Source organism: Sarcophilus harrisii, chromosome 2 (assembly GCF_902635505.1).
Source record: "Sarcophilus harrisii chromosome 2, mSarHar1.11, whole genome shotgun sequence".
Taxonomy (NCBI): Eukaryota; Metazoa; Chordata; class Mammalia; order Dasyuromorphia; family Dasyuridae; genus Sarcophilus; species Sarcophilus harrisii.
Genome location: NC_045427.1, coordinates 456182798 through 456202714, shown reverse-complemented (window position 1 = coordinate 456202714; position 19917 = coordinate 456182798). Strand labels below are relative to the sequence as shown.

Sequence of the window (19917 nt, the reverse complement as noted above, 5' to 3'; positions counted from 1 at the left end):
TATTCAATAAGAATAGTCAAATAAATTGTATGTCTCATTCTTCAACTCTAACCCTCTCTGCCAAGAAGTGGGAAGTAGACTTCAGAATCTGCCTTTTGAAATTTATATTGGTCACCATGTAATTGCTGTGGTTTTGATCATTTCTCTGCATCATTTCATACACATCTTCCCAGGTTTTCCTAAATTTGTCTGTCTTGTCATTTCTTACAATGAAATAACATTTATATTTTGTTCAACCCTTCTCTAGTTGTTGTGAGAATTGTATTCCCTAGACACAATTTGTTTACAATTTCCTTTTACAAAAGAGCTTACTCCTTCTGACTTTTCCTTTTGTCAGGGCTGACATCACATCATCCACCTTGTCTGCCCTGTTAATATCTTTGAAACTGTTTCCCCTCTCTAATACACTTATCATTCTTTATTGTGCATTATAGTTGTTTATAATATGTCTTTTGGAAATAGTGTGACAGTGGATGAGGATTGGCTTTGAGATTAGGAACATTTGGAACTAAATCTTGCCATTTACATATAATGTTATTGTGAGCAAGTCACCTAACTTTTCAGTGTTATAACCAGCTCTCCAAAGTACAAATCATAGGGTTGTATAGCTAGAACTGGAAGCAACTGTGAGGCCTTCTAGTCAAATCCATTCATTTTATAGACTAATTGCTATTACCATCTACATTGGTGGAAGGAGTTTCCAATAGTAGTGAAATCAGAACTCCAGATCAAAAGGAAAAAGATGATTAGTCATGTATGTGTCATCTCTCTGTTTCATAGTGACATGTTCCATTAAAGCTTTGTGTATCTACCAACCTAGAGAATAAGGCTCTGCACAGAATTAGTGTTTAATAAATGTTGATAGAATTGAATTGCAGAACAATCCAGAGCAGTGGTGACACCAGGGATCAAGGATTTTGCACATCTTGTCTTTCACTTGAAAGGGCTAAGGAGTGATGGGATGGAGGGAGAAAAGAAGAGACACAGTGACACACTGACATAGTTAGTGGCTAGAATAAACAGAGAGTGTGACCCAGAAATGCTTAGCTATTAAGTTATATCTGGTAGACATATGTGAAAATGTAGTCATTTTTCTGTTTATGTGAGTAAAATGTTGTACATTTGTCATTTTAAAATATTTTTTCTAACCCTCAGAATAAAGATTAGTCTGCACCTATGTAAGCCAATGTTGCTATTTTTACATATTGAATTAGCTTTATAGAAGTGCCATATATATATTTTCATAACTTTTAAAAAATTTTTTGGGATTTATACTTTTATGGGACTTTTTACTATTTTATATTTTTTTTATCTGTCATTTCTTTCTCATTGGATGACAAACTTCCAATCTTAGAAGCTGGGTCTTAGATATTTTTGTGATTTCTGAACATGGGACTTGGTAAGTAGTGGATTCTCACATTTTTGTTGAACGAGTGAATGAATGAATATACAAATCACAGAACCTGACAGCAGCTTTCATTTGAAAACCAAAACATGTAGATACTAACTACTTAAGAGAGGAAAGATGGTACAACGGATAGAGAGTTGGCTCTATCTGGAAGACCTGGATTCAAGATCCACCTCTGACAAGTACTGACTCTTTGGCTCTGGACAAGTCACTTAATTCTGTTTGTGCTGCAGTCACATCTTTAAGATTAAATTACATACTGGAAAAATTGGAAAATAATATGGCCGGAACTAAGCATTGACCAACACCTAAGACCCTTTATTGAGAAAAGGTCAAAATTGGTTTAGACATAAAGGGTGATACTCTAAGCAAATTAAAGAATAAGGGATAGTCTACCTCTCAGATCTGTGGAGAAGGAAAGAATTTATGGCCAAAGAAAAACTAGAAAACATTATGAAATACAAAATGGAGATTTTTTTTTATTATATTAAATTTAAAAGATTTTGAACAAAACCAACACAGGCAAGATTAAAAGAGAAGCAGAAAAATGGAGGAAAATTTTTATATTCAAGGTTCTGATAAAAACTTCATTTCTTTCTTTTTTTTTAATTATTTTTTTCATTTTCAAAACATATGAATGGATAATTTTCAATATTCATCCTTGCAAAACCTTGTGTTCCAATTTATTCCCTTTCTTCCCTCCACCTCCTCCCCTAGACAGCAAATAATCCAACATATGTTAATAAACATATGCAATTTCTGTACATATTTCCATAAATACCATGCTGCATAAGAAAAATCAGATCAAAAAGGAAAAAAATGAAATGCAAGCAAACAACAAAGAAATGAAATTACTATGTTGTGATCCACACTCAGTCCCCATAGTTCTCTCTCTGGTAGTAGATGGCTCTCTTCATCACAAAATATTGGAACTGGCCTAAATCATCTCACTGTTGAAGAGAGCCATGTCCATCAGAATTGATCATCATATAGTCTTGTTGCTGTGTATAATGATCTCCTGGTTCTGCTCATTTCACTCAGCATCACTTCATGTAAGTCTCTCCAGGCCTCTCTGAAATCATCCTGCTGATCGTTTCTTATAGAACAATAATATTCCATAACATTCATATATCACAACTTATTCAGCCATTCCCCAATTGATGGGCATCCCCTCAGTTTCCAGTTTCTTGCTACTACAAAAAAAGCTGCCACATTTTTGCATGTGTGGGTCCTTTTCCCTCTTTTATGATTTTTTTGGAAAAGGCCTCATTTCTAAAAATATAGAGAATTGACTCAAATTTATAAAAAAGCCATTCTCTAATTGATAAATGGTCAAAGGATATAAACAATTTTCAGATGAAGAAATTAAAACCATTTCTAGTCACATCCAAATCACTATTAATTAGAGAAATGCAAATTAAGACAACTCTGAGATACCACTACACACCTCTCAGATTGGCTACGATGACAGGAAAAGATAATGATGAATGTTGGAGAGGATGTGGGAAAACTAGGACACTGATACTTTGTTGGTGGAATTGTGAACAGATCCAACCATTCTGGAGGGCAATTTGGAACTATGCCCAAAGAGTTATAAAACTATACATACCCTTTGTGTCTCTACTGGGTCTGTATCCCAAGAGTTCTTAAAGGAGGGAAAGGACCCACATGTGCAAAAATGTTTGTGGCAGCCTTCTTTATAGTGGCAAGGAATTGGAAACTGAGTGGATGCCCATCAATTAGAGAATGGCTGAATAAGTTATGGAATATTACTGTTCTGTAAGAAACAACCAGCAGGATGATTTCAGAAAGGCCTGGAGAGACCTCTATGAACTGATGTTAAGTGAAATGAGCAGAATCAAGAGATAATTGTACATGGCAACAAAACTATATGATGATCAATTCTGATGGATGTGTCTCTCTTCAACAGTGAGATGATTCAGGCCAGTTCTAATAGTCTTGTCATAGAGCCATCTACACACAGAGAAAAGACTTTGGGGACTTAGTGTGGATCACAATATAGTATTTTCACCTTTATTTTATTATTTACTGTTTTTTTAAATAACTTTTTATTGACAGAACCCATGCCAGGGTAATTTTTTACATTATCCCTTGCACTCACTTCTGTTCCGATTTTCCCCCTCCCTCCACCCCCTCCCCCAGCATACTTGTCTTTTTTCCTCTCAAATTTTGTCCTTTTTGATTTGATTTTTCTTGTGCAGTATGCTGCTACAAGTGGAAATATGTATAGTAGAATCACACAAGTTTAATATATATTGGATCACTTGCTGTCTAGGGGAGAAGGAGACAAGAGAGGGAAAGAAATTTGGAACACAAAGTTGCATGTATTTTGAAAAGAAAAAGAACAACAAAAAAAAGGTTAAATTACAAATCTCCCAAGTGTTTTTTGCTGGGAGCTTCCTATAGTGATGAAATAATTGGTCATTAATTAGAAACTTGATGGTAATAAATGTTAAGAGAAAAGTCATGGGAAAACTTTTTAAATTCTACTCCAAAATTTATAGGATCTGCTGCCTAATAAAAATTGGAATTTTCTTTTAACTTGAACCATAAATCTAAAGATTTCCTACTTATATTTATTCTTGTAACGTTCAACTTTTATTGATAGATTGAAATGCATTGTGACATAATACCTTATAGAATTAAAATTTTAATACCTTTCAGGAGATGAACTATACCATGAAGACAAAGAATTTTTAGAAAAGAATTTATCAATCAGCAAAAAGACTGAAGAAATTATGGGAAAAGGAAGAAACTTTCACAGAATAGTATTACACAGCCGTTATCTTTATAGTATCCATGTGAATATTCAGCCAAAATATAAACATATATATCCAGAGAACTTCTTAGGATTTAAGAGCCATTTATAGTTTGCTGCTTGTTTAAAATTATATTTTCAGAAATAGAAAGTTTATACTGATGAAAAAATGGGCATTAGCAGTCTCATAAATTTAAGAAATTAGAATCCAGTAATGGTAAATTGCCATCTTTCTGCAAGTTTACCTTTTAGGTACTTTTGTCTATTTCCTTCTGAAAACTCTATAGTGTACCATAACTTTGATTAAAATTAGCTATGTGACAAATTTCTTCTGTCAGTATATTAAGGATGATTCCCCCCTTGAGATCCATCTGTTACTTAAGAGATAAAGTTTTCGTCTGAGGATGAAATTCAGATAAGCCTAGTCTATTGTTACACAGCTAGGAAATACAAGAGGCAAAATTTGAACCCAGAACTTCCTGACTTCCAAGACAACCAAATAATTGAAAAGGAAAAAAAAAAGCTTTGTCATTTCTTTATTCCTAAAAAAGTTTAAATCAAAACAAGCACAGATCATCCTTGTTTTTTGAATGACCATTGTGCTACTATTAACATTTTAAGAGTGTTAGGTAAGAATGAACTCATTTCAGGAACACTAAAGTATCTTACCATGGTCACAGGCCACCTTAATCTAATTTATCTTTTGGCTGGAACCACTGTAAAGTTATCAAATAGATACAAAGGCCCTCACAAAAATGGGAAAAGAGTGCTAGTTATTGCTTCATGTATTGTTGTTCTTTGTATTAAGCATGTCCTCAGCCTGGATGGACAGTAAAGCTGTTTAAAACCAAATGTGGTTTATTTTTTTTCCCTAGTAATCCTCAAATTGTGAAATGCATTGTAGTCAACATTAAGGTATTTTAAAACACAATATACCAGTACTTATAAATTTTTGTTTTTTAAATGTTATTTTATTTCAAAATAATGAGGTATACTAAGGCACATGAGTTCTAGAATGTTTTCCTTTGTAATGATAACTATTAATTTTACCTTTGCATACATTTTCCTTTATAATTCATTAAATTTGTCTGCATTATCTGACTTAATTATATGTTTATGTAGAATGATGTTCTTTGATAAAAGTTTGGAACCTGTGGTTAGAACACTGGCTCAACACTTTAGTTTCAAAACTGTCTTGCTTGTCTGAGTCTCCTGATTTTTTTTCTGTACAGTAAAAAAAAAAATGGCCTCAATGACTTTTTCTTTTTTTGGGGTGGTGGTGGTGGTGGAAGCATCATTATTGCTACTCACTCTCCTAACTTCCTCTAATTCCCTATTAAGGAAACAAAAATTCTTGTAACACAAAATTATAACTAAGCAAATAGATTCACACATTGACTATTTCCAAAAATGTATATCTCATTTTGCCTATCAAACAACTCTTCCCCTACTTCTTTCAGGTGAAGGATAACATCTTTGATTATTGGTTCTCTGGAGTCATGGTTGATCATCGCATTGACTAAAGTTTTTAAGTCTTTCCTTTTTCAAATAGTGTTATTATATAGATTGTTTTTCTGTTTCTGCTCACTTTACTATGTGCCATTTTGTAAAGACTTCCCAAGTTTTTATAAATCCATTTCTTTCAGCATTTCTTACGGAACTAATATGATGTATTCACATACATTAATTTGGTTCAACCATTCTTCAAAATTAGTACACACACTTAATTTCTAGTCCTTAGAATGAAAGATGCAACAATAAATATGTATTGTGTATATAGACAGAGAATGGTGTTTTAATAATGAAAAATAAATAAAATTATTGAAGTTTTCCATATGACAGCCCTACAGCATTGAGTTAAGGTCTCAATTAATGATAATATTGTAAGTTAAAACTATATTGAAAGAGATCAGAATTCATGTTTTTAAAATAGTTCCAGAGAGGTAATGATGAAATATGTTTTTCTTCTCTCCATAAGGAGATTAACCATAAAGATTATAGCTACTTTCCTAATTAAGCTGTTTGATTTATAGATATATTTTGTTCCTTCAAGACTACATATACCAGTAATGATAAAGGACCATTTTCTCAAAGAATTTTTGGGTTAACAAGAACTTAATAGGAAAATTCACCACCATATATTTGAATAACCATAAATAGGGAGGAAAATGTTTATGCTGAATTGAAATTAGACTTCCTATTACTTCTGCACATTGGTTCTAATTTTATCCTCTGAAATAAAACTAGAAAAGGACCAATCCCTTTTTTTTTTTAAATACAGCCCTTAAGTATTTGAAGGTTGTGATTCGTTATTAGTTTATTTCTAGTAAAATTTATCCAAAGAATTGGTCATATGGAGAACAGAGCCAAGAAGGTAGAATAAGAGGAAGAATTACAGTGATTTCCCTTCCACTCTTAATATCTAGAAAATGCATAAAACTGAATTCTGATGGAGAAATCTAAGGAGAAAAAAGTGTTTTTTTTCCCCATCCCAGCTTACCACAGGAAGACAAAGTGGTCTGAAGACATTGGAGATTGGGGTCTGACCCCCAGGAACCACAGGAAGACAAGGCAGGGCAGCTCCATACAATGTGTACCTCGTGTGGGAACAAGTGCTAAAGGATAGTTGAAGGTCATAGATCCAGGATAGAGAGAGAATGAGACTGTACCCAGGGGGGGGTGCAGAGATGGAGTGATTCTAGAACCTGGCTATCTAGCTAGAGCAGGGGTGAGGAACATCTGGGCTGTGTAAGGCCCTGCTTTTGGTCTATTTCTGTCAAGGCAACCTAGTTGATGTTGAGCTGAAAGTTAGGCACAGTGATCTCCCACTGCTTGAGTTTTTAAGTTGATAATTTTCTATGGGTCATGAATAATTTTATAAATATCCAGGTGACCTTTGGCAGAAAAAAAAATGGTTCTCCACCCCTGACCTAAAGGAATAAGTTCAGAAGTAAGCAGCAGTTTTGTGGCTCAGACCCCATGAATTTAGTGGGTCTGAGTTCCAATTTCCAGCCCAATCAGTCAGAAGGCTGCAGAGAAATGAGTAAGTAGAAACCAAAAAACCTTGCAGATCTGTCACTATGAATGAACAGAACTCAGCTGGCTGATGGTAAATGAGTCCATTAGCAGACTCAAATTTAGATTAGGAATTTGCAATGCTCAAACCAAAAGGTCAGTGATCAAATGTTCTGGAACTTACCACTAATCACTTTCAGATCTCTAGCCTAATCTGTCCCTGAGATTCTGAAATATTACAATCTCAATACCCCCAAGAAAGCAATAGGATCAGCTTAGTTTTTTTGCCTCTGAAATACAAAGAACACAGTATATCATCTGAAATAAAATTGGCTGGAAAAATGAGCCAATAAACTAATGAAAAAGAATTCCACTGAAAAATCTAGTGGGCTGACAGAGATGCTCAAAATAAAAACCCATAATAAGGGAGCAGCTAAGTGGCTCAGTGATCAGAGCACCAGCCCTGGAATTGGGAGGACCTGAGTTCAAATGTGGTCTCAGACACTTAACACACCCTAGCCTAAGTAACTCTGGGCAAGTCACTTAACCCCACTTGCCTTACCAAAACAAACAAACAAAAAACCATAAGAAAAGATGATTCCAAAACACCTACAAAGCCTCGAAAGAAAAAAAAGATGCTTGGGCAAAAATTTATAATTCCTTGAAGAAATGAAATGACTTATTTTTAAAAAAAAAATAAATGAGAAATAAAGAGGGGGAATGGAGAAGAAACAGTATGGCACAATCTCATGATGCAAAACTTTCTCCAAACAACAAAGTATCTGAAGATTAGAATCATCCAAATAGAAGCCAATGAACTTAGGACTATTAAAAACAAAATCAAAAAGGTTGAAAAAACCAGAAAAATATATAAATTGTTTCACAACAAAAACAACTGACCCAAAAGAAGCCGACTACTTGAAGTTAGATGTCATATTTCAGAAAATCTTAAAACTGATGAAAAACTAGAAGGCAAAGTGAAAATAAAATATGCCCATTACCTCCTGATAAAAACACACAAATGAAAATACTCAAGTACCAAAATCCAGAGATTAAAGATCAAAGAATAGACTTGATGCAGCCAGAAAGAATTCAGGCAGTGAATTCAGAATCATACAATTTGGCAGCCTCTAGAATAAAGGAATAGAGAGCTTGGGACATGATATTCCATAAAGCAAAGGATATGAGGTTTAAGGTCAGAAATAATATTCCTAGCAAAATTAAATATAATCCTAAAAGGGGAAAAATTGCCTTTAATGAAATAGTGAATTTCTAAGCATTCTTGATGAAAAGGCCAGAGTTGCAAAGAAACTGAACAAAAGGGTAAAGAATTATAAGGTAAACACAATTTTAAGGTACAAACTACGATAAACAACCTATACTTTAATATGAGAAGATATCACTTCTGAATCAAGATTCATAGAATAATTAGACTTAGAGTTAATAGACTGGGAGTAGTTCTGTTTTATCCTAATGATCTTAAGAATGGAAAGAGAGGGGAAGAGGAATACATGAAGTGAGGAAGACTGTAAAGGAATGTTATAGGAAGTTATCTCACATAATGGGGATGTGCAAGTAGCCATCTATACAAATAATGAGGAAAGGAGAAGCAGTGGACACTTAAGCCTCTCACCCAAACTGGTCAAGGCAGGCAAGACACACATACACACAGAGTTGGATATAGAAATATGCTTTACTCAATAGGGAAATTAAGAGGGAAAGTGGAAAAGGAAGAAATAGAAAGTAGAGAGGGATTAGTCTTAATTAAACTCCTTAAAGACATAAAAATACAGCTTTTTTTATGGCAAAGAATGGAAATCTGAGGAGGTGTCCATTTGAGAAATGACTTTTCTCAACAATTACAACATCATGAGAATTATGTGAAAACCAGGTTTATTATAAGAAAAATGAACATGCATATGGAACTCAAAAGAGTTCACAGTCCTAATAGAAGTGTGTGTATTTGACTACAACAAAAGGAGGGTAAAACAGGAAGGGGTTGAGAGGGAAAAGGTGCAGTAATTCCTTCCAAACGGGAGGAGCAAAGCCATGGCAAAAGCTGCATTCTTTTCCCTTTTGAACCTTAAACTAAGAAGATAGGTCTGCTTATCTACAAAGGATCCCAGTTGCACAAGCATTTTTCCAGACTGGCACAGACTGGCAGGCATTTGTCTTGCCTCCCAAGGATGACACACAACAAATCATGTCAGCTGGAGGTGGGATATAGATACATTATGGGCCTCCTGCATCTATAGGTCTATTGTTTCTGGAAAATATGGCAACTCAAAAAGGCAAGTTCCTTATGCTCAAAAAGTTATCAAACTGTGTATACCCTTTGATCCAGCAGTGTTACTACTGGGCTTATATCCCAAAGAGATTTTAAAGAAGGGAAAGGGACCTGTATGTGCAAGAATGTTTGTGGCAGCCCTTTTTGTAGTGGGAAGGAAATGGAAACTGAGTGGATGCCCATCAGTTGGAGAATGGCTGAATAAGTTATGGTGTATGAGTGTTGTGTAAGAAATTGTTTTGTAAGATGAACACAAGAGAGGCTTAGAGAGACTTACATGAACTGATGCTGAGTGAAACGAGCAGGACCAGGAGATCATTATACATGTCAACAACAATACTATATGATGATCACTTCTGATGGATGTGGCTCTCTTCAACAATGAGATGAACCAAACCAGTTCCATTTGTTCAATAATGAAGAGAATCAGCTACACCCAGCGAAAGAACTCTGGGAATTGAGTGTGAACCACTACATAGCATTTCTAATCCCTCTATCTTTGTCTGCTTGCATTTTTGATTTCCTTCTCAGGTTAATTTTACCCTATTTCTAAGTCCGATTTTTCTTGTGCAACAAAATAACTGTATGGATATGTATAGATATATTGTATTTAACATATACTTTAACATATTTAACATGTATGGGACTACCTGCCATCTGGAGTAAGGCGTGGGGGGGAAGAAGGGGGGAAGAAGGGGAAAAGTTGGGACAGGTTTTGCAAGGGTCAATGCTGAAAAATTACCCACGCATATATCTTGTAAATAAGAAGCTAGAATAATAATTTTTAAAAAGGCAAGTTCCTCTTAACAGCCCTTAACAACCTTAATATCAAGTTATGAGATAAAATGTTATTGCGTTGTAAGAAATGCTAAAGGCGATGGTTTCGGAGAAATTTGGGAAGACTTGTGTGAATACAGAGTGAAACAAACAGAACCAGGAGAATAACTTCTATAATAACAATATTATGAAGATAAACAACTTTGATATACTTGGAATCTGATCAACATAATAACTAACACCATGCCAGAGGACTAATGATGAAATATGCTTCTCACATCCTTTTAGGTGAAAAATTAAGAGTGCAGAATGATATATATATGCACACATAATAAATGAAATAATATATGCCTATGTATGTATATATATATGTATTCATAAATATGTAACAGGAATTTTATTTTTCTTCCATTCTCATTGGAGGGGGGGAGTAGGGAGAAGGAGGGCTGTGGATTAAGAGAGAAAAGGCAGATTTTTGCTGATTGAAAAAAATTAATTTTAAAAAGAATCCTGAGAAAATATAAATACTTCCACAATTCCAAAAACTTGGATATGCTATATGCAGATATTCTGAAAATATTTAATGGTACCCCATTCTCCAGGAAACCTCCTTTTATGCTACCTTTTAGTAACAGGGTACCATCCAAATGGTAAAATAATGTCTTTACCACCTCCCTGATAGAATCCTTGGTTCTTGGTAGCTGGGTGGGCATTGACAGGAAAGAGCTTGAATTACTGTCCAAACTACTCACTGAAGTAAGCTGGAAGGAGCACTGATAGATTATCTCTTTAAGTGGATCTTTTCTTCTTACATAGGCCTTTTGTCCTTTGCCTCAAATTCTTTGCATTGACAAAATTATCTTAATCCCAGTTACTGAAACCAATCAGAAGGCCAAGTTATGATGTAAACTGCTGAGATTATTTCTGTCTCATAAAAGAACCTGTTCTTCACTTCCTTGCTAACTGCTATTAGGACTTTACAGGGTTAGCCCACTGATCAATGACATAATCCCCTAAGTTTTTGGGAACTCATTAGGACTTAGTCTGCCTAATGGTGTCTTTCCCTTAGTTAACTGTAAATTCTGCTAGGGAGCTTAGCACCCAATTTTCTCCTTCTTAATGGTTAAAACTTCTGTTTGGAAGCCTGCCAGTCAATGACAATAATAAAACCTTTGTCTCAATTTGGAGAAAATCCAAGCCTATAAATTCTTTTGTGACACCTGGTGACATCAGCCTGTAACCCCAATATATTTTTGGCATCCAATCCCCACTTCTCAACATTTGATGGACCATATGGGGAAAGCCTGACCCCAATATAATTTTGGGTTCAGCATTTCTGCAGCCTCATATGCCATCACCCCCACTTAAGGAGTCTTATTCTAGAACTACCTTCTTTAGGGACTGAATTTCTCAGCTTCCTAGTTTTTATATCATTTAAAACTAGCACTATTCAGCTAATGCAAAAGATCCTTATTCAACATTTACTTGCAAATATTTTATAATAGAATGAAAACTAGAATGGGAAATCAGAAGATCTGGATTCTGGTTACATTTATTCCTTTGATGAGCTCAGTGAACTTGGCAAATAATTTCCCTTCTTTAGGACTTGGTTCACTCCTTTATGAGGATGTTGGATTAAATAGTTTTTAAAATCACATATAGCAGTTTCCAAGTATGGTGATATACCATCCTTTATGCAAACAGCAATAGATTAAATACTAAATCTTCTAACTTCTCATGCCCATAACCATCTTCTGCTTCCATAGAGCCTATTCAAATTGAGCTCAGATTTCAAAGATATTACAATTTTTCCCTTTTTTTAAATATTAAGTTTACACTTAAATCCAGCATCATCTTGTTTTAGCAGTGTTTTCTATTTCAAGAATTAGTACTGGTGGAGAGAAAGGGGGAAAAAGCAGAATGGTGTAACTAAGTGGCACAGTGGATAGAGCATCAGCCCTTGATTCAAGAGTACCTGAGTTCAAATCTAGTCTCAGGCTCTTAATATGTCCTAGCTGTGTGCCGTTGGGCAAGTCACTTAACCCAATTGCCTCAGCAAAATAAATAAATAATGGCACTAGCAGCTGTTTTTATAGTAATAAGGATCGAGAAACTGAGTGGATGCCCAACAATTGGGGAATGGTTGAATAAGTTATAGTATATGAATGTTATTGGAATATTATTGTTCTATAAGAAATGAGCAGGCTGAATTTCAGAAAAGACGTACACGAGATGTACATGATCTGATGCTGAGTGAAATGAGCAGAACCAGGAAAACATTGTACATATAAACAGCAAGATTATGTGATGATGAATTGTAGATGGACTTGGCCCTTTTCAACCATGCAATGATTCAAGACAATTCCAATAGATTTGGGATGGAAAATGCCATCGGCATCCAGATAGAAAAATATGGAAACTGAATGTGGATCAAAGCATAGTATTTTCATCTTTTTATTTGCTTTTTCTTTCTTGGTTTTTCTCTTTTTATTCTGATTTTTTTCTTGTACATGCCAAATATGGAAATATTTTTAAATGATTGCATATGTTTAACCTATATCAGATTCCTTGCTGTCTTGGGGAGAAGGGAAGGAGGAAGATAGAAAATTTGGAACAAATGAATGTTGAAAACTATCTTTACATGCATTTGCAAAAATACTGAAGAAGAAAAATTTAGTGCTAGCTATTCATCTAGGTTCAAAGCTGGCAAAAAGATACATTGCACAGCACAATACTTCAATCTATAACCTGAGTTATAAAAGTAAGAAACCATTCTAAACAAGACTATGATTAATTAGTTCACTGAAGATTGTTCTGCAGACCCAGAGAGGAAGGTTATAAAGTTTTTGTTCTACCACCAACTTTACATCTTTTGTCCTACTAATTTTTTTTTTTTTTTTTTTTGGTTCAGTTGTGTCTGACTCTTCATGATCCCATTTGGGGTTTTCTTTGTAAAGATACTGGAGTGGTTTGTCATTTCTCCAACTTGTTTTACAGATGAAGAAACTGAGGCTGACAAGGTTAAGTGACTTGTACAGAGTCACACAGCTAGTGTCTGAAGCTAGATTTGAACTCAGGAAAATGAGCTTTCCTGGTTTCCTCCCGGTACTCTATTCACTGTGACAATTAGTTATCTTTTTTCATACTGGGAAATAGGCTATTTATATTAAATACTTGATACCTCTATTATTTCTGTCCTCACCTCTGCCTCAGTCTCTTATCTCCCTTCATGGGTCATCTCAAGGACCTCTTCCTTTTTTTTTTGTAAGTTTTTAATTTTCAAAACATATACATGTGTAATTTTTCAACATTAACTCTTGTAAAACCTTGTATTCTAATTTTCCCCTCCTCCCTTAGATGGCAAATAATCCAATATATGTTAAACATGGTGAAAAAATGTTAAATCCAATATATGCATATATATATATATTTATACAATTATTTTGCTGTACAAGAAAAATCAAAAAGGAAAAAAATAAGAAAACAAAATATAAGCAAACAACAAAAAGAGTGAGAATGCTATATTGTGATCCACACTCAGTTCCCACAGTCCTCTGTGTGTACATGGCTCTCTCCATCACAAGACCATTGGAATTGGCATCAATCATCTCACTGTTTGAAGAGAGCCAAATCCATCAGAATTGATCATTGTATATATATAGTCTTCCTGTTGCTATGTATAATATCTCCTGGTTTTGCTCATTTCACTCAACATCAGTTCATGTAAGTCTCTCCAGTACTCTCTGAAATCCTCCTACTGGTCCTTTCTTACCGAACAATAATATTCTGTAACATTCATATGCCACAATTTATTCAGCCATTCTTCAATTGATGGGCATTCACTCAGTTTCCAACTTCTGGCCACTATGAAAAGGCTACCACAAACATTTTTGCACATGTGGGTTCCTTTCCTTCCTTTAAGATTTCTTTGGGATATAAGTCAAGGGCTTCTTCCTATACAAGACACATGGCTTGTCCTGATCCTCTAGTTTCTAGTGTTCCTTCCCAGCCTGTTGCCATCATATTTTCTTTGTATATATTTTATATGCACTTATCAAGTGTTGCTTAATATATACTCAAGGCCCCTGCCCTGGAGATAAGCTATTTTTACCATAAAAGGCAATGAAACTATCCTCAAGATGCAAGTGGTCCAGGTGATTAAAGTTATTTAGTTTCCTGGTGGTCTGAGACCAGTTGAGGAGTAAGGAACTCAAGTTTGATAGATCCTGCTGCCCTGGGTGTCCAAAAGGAACAATGAAGGGGAGCTGTGCCCCCCTGAATCAGTGCCCTATCCTTAAGGAATATCCTTTCAGTGCTACTAAGTAAACTTTCTTTTAATGTTATGTGGTCTACAAGTATTTCATTTCATTTAATCTCAAGGTTAAAGCTAAATCTATATAAGGCCTAGTTTACGATTTGTATTTGAAGGCAAGGACTGTTTCATTTTTTTGTCTTTGGATCTCCAGCATCTAGCAGATTATCTGGCACATACTACTGTTTGAGACAAAAAGATCTACCCAAAGTGACTATTCAGAAATCACTCATAGAAAGCAGATTTATTAGACTCTCGAGAAGCGGACCCCATCCTGGTCTGTGAGCCGAGTTCACAGCACGAGAGAGCCACTCCCTTGAAAATCTTCACAATTTTTATACATTTCAGACAAAGAAACCCCCAAATCCCATCCTCTGTATGGTGTGATTGATCACATAAGCTCTATTCCCCTATTTGGTCAGTGGAATGCGGTAGATGTATAGCTTCCCCTTTGGAAAATGGAATGTAGTCTAGGACTTATCTAAAATCACATGCTTCTGGAGAAGCCAAAACTGAGGCCTTTAAGGCTTCAACTAATTTAGCTTATAGTCTCTGATCAATATGTGCTTGATCCATAAGTTCTTCACCTTTTTCTCACATACTACTATGTACATAATAAATTTTTATTGATTTTAATGAGTAAAAGTTATAAAGCAAAGAAGACCTTGGATGTTCAAAAAAATCACTTCTTTATATAAGCAGAAATCTCTTTTTTTTTAAATCTCTCAACACAAATAAAATATTTGTTGAATATTTTTTTTTTTTTTTTTGCCGAGGCAATTGGGGTTAAGTGACTTGCCCAGTCAGGAAGTGTTAAATGTCTGAGGCCAGATGTGAACTCAGGTCTTCCTGACTTCAGAACTGGTAGTCTATCCACTGCGCCACCTAGTTGCCCCTGTTGAATAAATTAATATGTTGATTATTGATCAAATTTTGGTAACCTGATTTATACTTTTAACAACAATAATAAATAGTTACCATTTATGTAACTCTTTAAGGTTTAAAAGAGTTTTATGTTATCTCACTTTACATCCAAGAGTAGAGATGCCAAATTTATTGTCTTCAAAACTTGTGGAATTAACAGATTAAATTATAAATTTATTGAACAGATTTAAATACACTTAGAGAATATTTTATAAATATACAACCAATACAATGCTAATTTGTGGTTTTCTAAAACAAGATATGACCTGCCGGAATGCTTTTCTAATCTGAGTTAATTTCTGCTTTTGAGATTTCCTCTACAAATTTTTTTCTTTGGAGCCTTTGGAGAACCATGATTCACGGTTATTATGGCCTCATGGAGAGAATACTACAATTAAAAAGATGACTTTTACTGCAAGAAGAGCTTAGAATCAAAAAAAAAAAAAAAAGTCTCAAGTATGGTCCAGTCTATTTTTCCTTTTATTCAACTCTAGATCCATACCTATGAGATCATGAATTTATTAGAATACTGGTGAGGTACTAGGAAACTTTATAATGAATCTTTCTGTAAAGTAAAATGTATTTTTGTAATGTCAATCAATATTCTTCAATTTATTCCATAAGTTTTTTTGTCTTTGCAAAGGTCTCCAAATTATTCTCCCAGTTTTAAATTTTACATTTCTCTTCTCCCACCCTCTCCAAATGCTGTCAAAATCAACTTCCTAAAGCAGAGATCTATGTCATTGCCCTGATGTGATTTTAATCTCAGACATATTGTACCATGGTTCCAAGTTTTCTCTGTCATTTAGATTGTCTTATACTTTTTGACTCCAACATGTCTGCTTTAGGAATACTGAATTAGTTTATGATAATACAAGCTACAAAAGAATTCTGGTTTTATGGACTCATTTTAAAATGGTAATGCTGTCTCTAGAAGGTCTAATTTCCCTTTAAGCTATAAAATGAGAGTAATCAATAGAATCCTGCTGCTGAGCCATTACCATATGAGTAACTTTCATAAAATTAATAAATCAAAGGCTTTCTTTGAAACTAAATTCAAGCCATAGAATTTATTATTCTAAAAGATCAATAATCTAAATAAATTCCCAAACCTAAAAACTTGTACTTCTATAAAAAGTTTGTTGTTCCCTACTACTTTGCTGATTCCTCTTTTAGAATCTAACAATGTAATAATAAAATCTTTGCCTCTTCCAGAAACTGGAAATTGAATGAATGCCCATCAGTTGAGGAATGGCTGAATAAATTATGGTGTATGAATTTAATGGAATATTATTGCTTTGTAAGAAATGATGAGCAGGATGAGTTCAAAAAAGCCTGGAAAAACTTATATTAACTGATGCTGAGTGAAGTGAGCAAAATCAAGAGAACATTGTACACAGTAATAAGAATATTATGTGATGATCAACTGTGATGGATTTGGCTCTTTTCAGCAATTTGGTTGATTCAGGACACTTCCAATAGATTTGAGATGGAAAATGCCAACTTTATTCAGAGAGAGAACTATGGAGAGTGAATGTGGATCAAAGCATAGTATTTTCACCTTTTTGTTTGCTTTTTCTCTCTCTTGGTTTTTCTTGAACATGACAAATATGGAAATATGTTTAAAAGAATTGGGATATATTTAACCTATATCAGATTGTTTGCTTCTTGGGAGTGTTCCTTATGGGAGGAAGAAAAATATAGAACACAAAGTTTTACAAAAATGAATGTTGAATATTTTTGTATTTGTATTATGTATTAAGAAAAATAAAATGCTTTGGAAAAAAAGTGCCTCTTGAAATAAGCCTACACATTCTTTTGAGACATCTCATAACACTGGCCTGAACCCCAACACATTTTGGGGTTCAATTTCTAACATCTGTATTTAAAAAGTTCAGTGGCTTCCTCTGGTAAAAAAAATACATTCTTTGACCTAACATTTAAGCACCTCCATAGTCTGGCAATCCTAGGTCCCCAGCACTGGGGAGGGAGCTGCACCAAACACTGAGCCACCACCTCCACGATCCAGAGCCACTGGCTTCTTGTGATTACGTTTCTTTCCTTCTTTCTTTTTTTTTTTTTTTTAATGTTTTTCTATTTTTTTTATTTTGAAAAAAAATTTTTTTACATTATCCCTTGCACTCACTTCTGTTCCGACCTTTTCCCTCCCTCCACCCCCTCCCCCAGATGGCAAGCAGTTCTATACATGTTAAATATGTTGTGATTACCTTTCACAAGACTCTCCAGTCTTTTCAGAGGCTGTCCCTCGTTCCTGGAATGTTCGTCCTCCTCTCCTTGCCTCTTGGCTTTTCTGGCTTTTTCCTAGACTGTACCAATTCCACTTTCTGCTAGAAGCCTCCTCCCTAAAACTATCTTCTCATTTGCAAGTTTCCTATCTGGTAAACATAGACATTTGCATATTGTGTCCCCCATTGTCCTTTTTCGGGGTAGGGCTGTGTTTTTTCCATTTCTTTGTATCTCCCGAATTCACCTACTAAGCAAAGCATTTGATATTTGTTGGCTGATTGAATCTAAGTTTTATTACATGTACTTTGGGAAGTTTTCTCTTTGTGCTGCCCACTATTCTATTCCTTTCTTCAAATAAACTGTAATTTCTACTGATCAGCCTTCCTCATAGCTTTATTCAGCTCCTCCATCACTAAATGATTTCACTCTCCTACCCTAATTCTTTTATATAACTGGAAGGTTCCCATGCCCTGACTCAAATATCTGCTGCATTGTCTAACACTTACATTACTTGTGTAATACTGTTAGAATTATATGAATTTGGATAATTCTACAGGATCGTAAACCCCATAATGGCACGGGACCCAGCAGCTTATCTAAAGTTTGAATCTACCCCAGAATTAAGCACAGAACTGGGCACAGTAGGTGCTTTATAAATATTAGATGACCAAAATGAAGGAGTCAGTTTTATATCCTATATTAAGATATTTCTGCATTAATTTAACACAATACTTAAAGAGATACATAAATGCTTCCTATTAATATTATTGTTAAAAATGCAATTGACTTATAAATTTGATTGCTAATCAATACATTATCCGTCCCTTACTACAGCCTTCAATCTTTCCCCCCTACTTCTTGACCCCGGACTTTCCCATTTGATTTCATGTGTTAAGTTCCTCACTTCTACTCTTTGCTCTTATCCCCAGACACCCCTTTAAACCAGACCCACTGACTCTTGTACCTTGGGGGCGGTGGGGAAGATTCGGAATAAAGTGCTGGACCGGGGGTCCGGAAAAGCTAAATTCAAATCTGACCTAAGACACTTAATAGCTGTGTGACTCTGGGCAACTATCTTAATTCCTGCGTGTCCCATTCCTAAATGGGATTAACAGCAACACCTATCTGGTGGTGAGGGTATTTGCCTGCAACACAGGAGGACTAAATAAATGCTGACTGATTGAAATGATCTACGTTAAAAACAAACAAAAACGCTCAGCACTGCCTGGCACGGGGTGGATGCTTATAATCTCCTCCCCACGCCTTTGCTAGCTCTCCTTGCTGGAAATGCGACATTTACTTGCCCGTTCCGCGGCTTCGAGCTTCACTTGGAACAACTCCAGAGCCTGCAGCCAGCGCCCCTTTTACTGATCCCTGCCCTGGCCAGCTCTTTTCTGGCTCCTCCCCTTCCCGGTCCGGCCCGTTCAGGGCCCTGTGCTGCTGAAGCCCCGCCCCCGATCTGGCCGGGTCCGGCTGCGCAGGTCTAAGTATTCCGGGCTCGGTTAGCCGGCGCTTGGCGGTTGGGCTCTGGGGTGGGGGGGCTGCCGTGGCCGCCGTTGCTGTGGCTGGGGGTGGGGGAGAGAGGGTCCGTTGGGAGGTGGCGGTTGTTAGAACTGTCCACGTGGGGCTTGGAGCTGGGATCCCGGGCTGGCACCGAGGTCATTGCTTCTCTGGGGCGTGAGTGACCGCGGGTCGAGGCAAGTTTGCTACTTTTCAAGGGACGAATTGGGGGGAGGCCAGAGATTGAGACCCTCGGGCTCCGCGGACCCTGGGGCTGCCCCTAGGTCTGCCTTGTGGAGGTGGCCAGGCCGGAGACGGGGACAGGGGAGGCTGGGAGGCAGCGGGGGACCGAGAGAGAGAGAGCCCACCCGCTGCCCGAGATTGCGGCGGTCCGCTGAGCGGGGAGGGGAAGGGAAGGAGGCGGGCGCTGGCCTCGCTGGTCCGGAGCCGCCGCGAAGGGTCCCAGGGTTGTAGGTGGGGAGAGTCTGTAGCCTGAAGACCACGGGATCAAAGGGGGAGAAACCTGAGGGGTTTTTGTGTCAAGTTACGGGAGGGGTCTGTGTAGCTTGGGAGAAGTCCCTGAAGGACCTACTAAATACCGACAGTTTTCAAGGGGCAGTGACCCCCGAGTTGGGATTATGAGGGAGTCTGTGGAGGCACCCAGGAAA

The 19917-nt window shown here is 36.3% G+C and overlaps 1 protein-coding gene and 1 long non-coding RNA gene across 3 annotated transcripts in view; one reads left to right on the top strand and one right to left on the bottom strand.

The window, feature by feature from the left end:
* The window catches only part of NUDT19 (nudix hydrolase 19), a 15333-nt gene extending 9898 nt beyond the window's left edge, over nt 1–5435 (top strand). Inside the window, exons 3-4 of one of the 2 annotated variants that reach the window (XM_031954384.1) lie at nt 1355–1399; nt 4094–4228. In XM_031954384.1, the coding sequence (XP_031810244.1) occupies nt 1355–1368 (14 nt within the window). In that variant the 3' untranslated portion in view covers nt 1369–1399; nt 4094–4228. Of the gene's footprint in view, nt 1–1354; nt 1400–4093 lie in introns of both variants that reach the window. The other variant, XM_031954383.1, reaches the window with a different exon arrangement.
* LOC116421749 overlaps nt 1–19917 on the bottom strand; it is a 27100-nt gene extending 7183 nt beyond the window's left edge. Inside the window, exon 1 of the long non-coding RNA XR_004232255.1 lies at nt 17731–19917. This is a non-coding gene — a long non-coding RNA (uncharacterized LOC116421749). The remainder of the gene's footprint in view (nt 1–17730) is intronic.